The 4,598-nt window shown below is 35.3% G+C and overlaps 1 protein-coding gene across 1 annotated transcript; it reads right to left on the bottom strand.

The window, feature by feature from the left end:
* Positions 1-233: 233 nt before the first annotated feature.
* Positions 234-3,797, bottom strand: LOC103401782 (putative hydrolase C777.06c). Its single transcript, XM_008340495.4, has 8 exons — positions 3,480-3,797; positions 2,814-2,935; positions 2,569-2,681; positions 1,747-1,788; positions 1,103-1,158; positions 870-946; positions 610-729; positions 234-418 (listed from the first exon to the last, which is right to left on the bottom strand). The coding sequence occupies exons 1-8, from the start codon at positions 3,628-3,630 to the stop codon at positions 416-418; spliced, it is 684 nt and encodes a 227-aa protein (XP_008338717.1). The 5' UTR covers positions 3,631-3,797; the 3' UTR covers positions 234-415.
* Between the last annotated feature and the right edge of the window lie 801 nt (positions 3,798-4,598).

Below are 4,598 nucleotides of genomic sequence, written 5' to 3'. Positions count from 1 at the left end.
TTGTCACATAAAGTTTCGTCTTGCAAACTGTTTTTTTTTTCTACGAGAAATCCTAATTGATATGTTACCTAGTTGACATCCAACATATTATTCATCCCCTCGTATGTTTTATGATAGACGGCTCGTAATAATTTCAGGATATAATTCACAATTTACAAAGGTTGCTAGTGTTTTGTTAGTGTTTTTTATATCTTTGTTTCTATATTGAAAATTAAAATGATAAAATACCAAAGTCCAACAAAAATTACGTTTTTTTGGTGTTTTATTTTAATTTGCATATGAAGGATAAGAAGATATATAAATTCTGATCTAAATTACTTGGCATGCTCGAGCAATTCTGAAGGATTAGTACACCAGAATCAGGAGCTCGCAGTCTTTCAGAAGTGGATAAGTTTCTTCAGGTATGTCGCTAACGTCACTGCAAATGTAAACTAATGATTAGCAACTTAGCTATCTATTGAAACACTACATAAAATATGATAGTACAAGCATAAAAATAACAGTTATCTGAGACCTGCATTTGCGGGAATAGAAGCTCTACCTAATATAACAAACATTACCAAAACTATATCTCAAGTCGATATAAACCAAGTTGATATAAATTCTGACCTTCAAATCTTGTACTACAAATGGATCCTCATGTATGATATTAAATTGCAACTCTGAGACTGCAGCACCAGCAAGAACCACACTTGTATCCACCAAATAATAATGAGTCTTTTTCATTACCTGCCAATAACTGTCTCAGTTTCATACACATGTGTGGTGTAAGAAAGGTACACATTAGGTAGCTACGAAGACACGATTAAAGAAAGCATCCGTATATGACCCATTATTCAATGGAATGCAAGAAAGGAAGATGCTTGGACCTCAAAATCACGCTGGGGAACATAGATCGGGATGGTGGGTTGGACATTGTTTGTCCAATCACGAAGATCATCCAGACCTGGAGACATAGAAATAGAGCCTCAGCGATGTTTAATGTCAATTAAAAGGAATTAGAAAAGAGAGAAAAAGAAGATTAACAGAAAAGATCTAAAGCATCATCGTAAGTTTGTTAATAGTTTAAATAACAACATTAGAAAGTGTTCATGACAGAGACCTCCAATAGCATCAGCATGAGAATGAGTAATTATAACCGCATCAATTATTCTTAACCTGACAGAAATACAACTAGTTACGACAAGGCAAATACCAGACAATTACACACATATATTAATGGAAGCACCACTAATTTAACCATATATGTAAGTCCTTGAAAACAGAGAAACCCTTTGAATAAAAGAAGCTGAAGAAAAAACATAGTCTTGCCACTTTAACAGTCCAAAAAGCACACTTCAAGATATGTAAAACTTGAATCCAACTATCCAAGATTAAAGGTCCTACCCAGTGGACAAAGCTCCCGCTTTACGCAGGGTCTGGGAGAGGTGAATGTCGGCTAGCCTTACCCCCTTGAAAAATCGAAACTACAACAATCAGGGGTGGGCCTACATAACATCCTATGCATAAATCTAAGGAATACATGAGAGTGGTAATACACTACCAAAACACTAGACCACAAGAAATCAGTCCTCAATATCAACGTCTGAAAGTTTTATCTTGAAGTTTCCTAACATAACATGCACTGTTAGTGTCTGATCTTATTGCAACTAACCCAGATAATTTAGACATGTCACACATGAGAGACAATTTGAGATCATGAACTCATATACGATAGCAACATAAACAGATGAGGCAATAACTAACCCGTGGGCAGTAAACCATTGGAGAGCACTGTAGTAGAAAAACCTGTGAAACACGAATAGAAATTCAACTTTCACCAACAAAGTGTCTGGAAGTATATTATTGAGGCATAACAAAATCTTGTAACTTTTCTTTTTCTACTTTTAAAGTTTTTAAGTTATAAATAAGAAGAATTATATTTGTATCTTCATTGGTAATAAGCCAAAACAACAATGAAACAATTAAATCCAGTTTTATCAATTGTGTCATATTATAATTTAATAATTTATATAGCAAGAAATACATGGACTACAGCTATAAATTTTATTTTAAAAGTAATATTGAGGTAAATTATCCTGTAGCTTTGCCCATATGAAAAGCTCCCATCAACCCACATCATAAGGCTCCAAACGGGGTTCTATTTGATTGATGGATCTTTGCCTCACGCGGAGGCTGCAAATACCACTGTGCAACAATGCCTGTGGTGCTAAACTTATCCAGAAAATATGGTTCTTGGATGACACACCAACTTGTCAGCCTACATATTTACTATCAATTTACTGCATATGAGAAGCAGATAGTTAAGTGGATTATCTTCCATGCCTACCAATGAACTCATAAACATATTAAGTTTGACAAAAGTCTTACTTTTTGCAAGTCTTAGGTTTAAACTATGAGTACTTGATACATATTCTTTTCCAACAAAGATTTGGTACACCACTGCAGATTTAATATTTTAATCCATAACCAACCACAACCTTGAATTAGAAATTTACGAGATAAAGAAGTAAAAGTACATTCTTAGGGTAACATACACGGGATGCATAAAATTGATATATCACTTACTTTCCAGCATCTATAAGTATGTTATAATTTCCAGAGGGTCTAGGATAACGAATAAGGATGCTTGTGTTGAGCCTCTTATTTCTATTCCCAGCTTCCACAGCTATCAAGCAAACCTGAAAAAAAACAAACAAGCAATCATTTCCTTACTAATCGGATGCGCATTTGATTAGAAACAAAGTAGCCAACATAAATCTTTGGATAGGACATGCCAAAATTACTTAAGCACAGAGGTTTCATAACCATACCGCACATGTCTTTAAAGGATTTGTCAGGCAGCTGACTCGGGGAATTCCTTCACTAGTACCAGTACCTATATATATGATTTCTGATTGCTCACAAGGTGAGCCAGCACCCGTAGTTGCAGAATCTGTGGTTCATTACAAAGTCAGTACACAATAGCTTAAAGCTCGTACAATCCGCGAACAGAGAACATTCAAATTTGTCTATATGGTAACAACAAAGCCCACCAACATTATATATTTCATCACCATGCCAAAAGCCAAACTACCATCTTATAAATTAGAACTATTGTTTGGAGTATGCAAATTTAAAACCAAAATTATAACCCAGTTAATCAAATTTGAACCATTTGTTTCCATCATCCATTGATTCATTCAATGCAAATCAATGTATATATCACAACTTCATTCCTATTTACACCCAAAAGTTCAAACACAAGCTGCACAACTTAGTCCCTTATCTCTTATTAAGCAATACAAGTAAAATTTGGCGCCTAAAATCAATGCATAAAAACCATATATACCCACAAAACAAGAACACTGAACATTTACCGATTCAACGGTTCAAAGGGTATTAGAATATCAAGGAAATGCACAAAACCCAGAAATAAAAAATGCAAAATATTGTAATTGGAGCAAGATAAATAACAAATCAGGGATGGAGGAGCTTACAAGATTGGAGGTAAGAGTTGAAAATTCGTCTAAAGGGAGAAAACCCATTTGCCGGAGCTGTGATTGGAGGGCTGTGGAGTGAGAGTTGGCGTTTGTACGTAGCAAAGTAGCTCAGAGAAGAAGGGCGAATAGTGCCCAAAAATTGAACCATTTGCCAAAAGCCTACTGGGAATCTGTAAACAAATTGGAAAGTTTCCTTTTGACTATTACTCCTTTCTCCTCAGCTTCACAAAACCCTTGTTAGTGCATTTGGCGTGTAGCCAAGTGGGAAGGGACATGTCCTTTTTTTTTTTTTTTTTTTTTACAGAATACTCTTCGGATTTCTTTGTGAGGATTCCAGAAATTTTTCAATCACGTTCAATCATTTACATCGTGTGATCAGAAATTATTATAAATTTTTTTATTTAAAATTGAATATAAATAGTATTTAATAAAAAATGACCGCGCGTTATACAATAAACAGACGTGATTAGAGAATGTCCGGAGTCCTCACAAAGAGGATCCAGAGAGGATGCTCATCCTTTTTTATAAAACAACGCTTAGGTGTGTTCCAAAAACAAAGCTTAGGTGCTAAAAATTTAGCAGTAGGTGGATAACCAATGTGGTTGCTCATTGGTTTGACACTTGTTCACAATTTTTCTCTGTTGTAAAAAATTGTGCAATATTACAAAATATACATGTAAAAGACTAGAATAACCTTTTTGTAAAAATTTGGGGCACATTTTCGAGTCAGTGGACGCTATCCTTGAGCTCCACGAAGCTCTAAGTTCCTCACCATGTAATCGGAAGAACTAATACTGACTAAGAAATCAGTGATCGGGATGTCTTCAAAATCAAACGGGATCAACCAACTCTAGAATAGTGAAGATTACCTCGAATACCCAATATATCTTAGTGATTCTATTGATGGTTTGGACAAGTTTGGTGGAATTGAAGGTGATGAAGTGGCTGAAAATGGTGAGAAAGCCTCCGACTCTCGCTAGGGATCACAAATGCATGCTTTCTCTAGAGCATACATGGCTACTCAGGCCATGGATGTATTTGAGACTGAGAAGGATCATAACAGCTATGACAGAGATAAAACTAGCATCATATTTGAATAAACGGTGAACATCTCAG

Source organism: Malus domestica, chromosome 17, assembly GCF_042453785.1.
Source record: "Malus domestica chromosome 17, GDT2T_hap1".
In the NCBI taxonomy this organism is placed as follows: domain Eukaryota; kingdom Viridiplantae; phylum Streptophyta; class Magnoliopsida; order Rosales; family Rosaceae; genus Malus; species Malus domestica.
Note: the sequence above shows the minus strand (reverse complement) of the source record. Positions and strands in the feature narration are given on the sequence as shown.

Coding starts and splice junctions, on each gene's coding strand:
- LOC103401782 (XM_008340495.4), bottom strand. CDS start 3,630: ATGGTTCAATTTTTGGGCACTATTCGCCCTTCTTCTCTGAGCTACTTT. Junction 2,682..2,813: donor ATCCTTTAAAGACATGTGCG/GTATGGTTATGA, acceptor GTTTTTTTTCAG/GTTTGCTTGATAGCTGTGGA. Junction 1,789..2,568: donor ATACTTATAGATGCTGGAAA/GTAAGTGATATA, acceptor CGTGTTTCACAG/GTTTTTCTACTACAGTGCTC.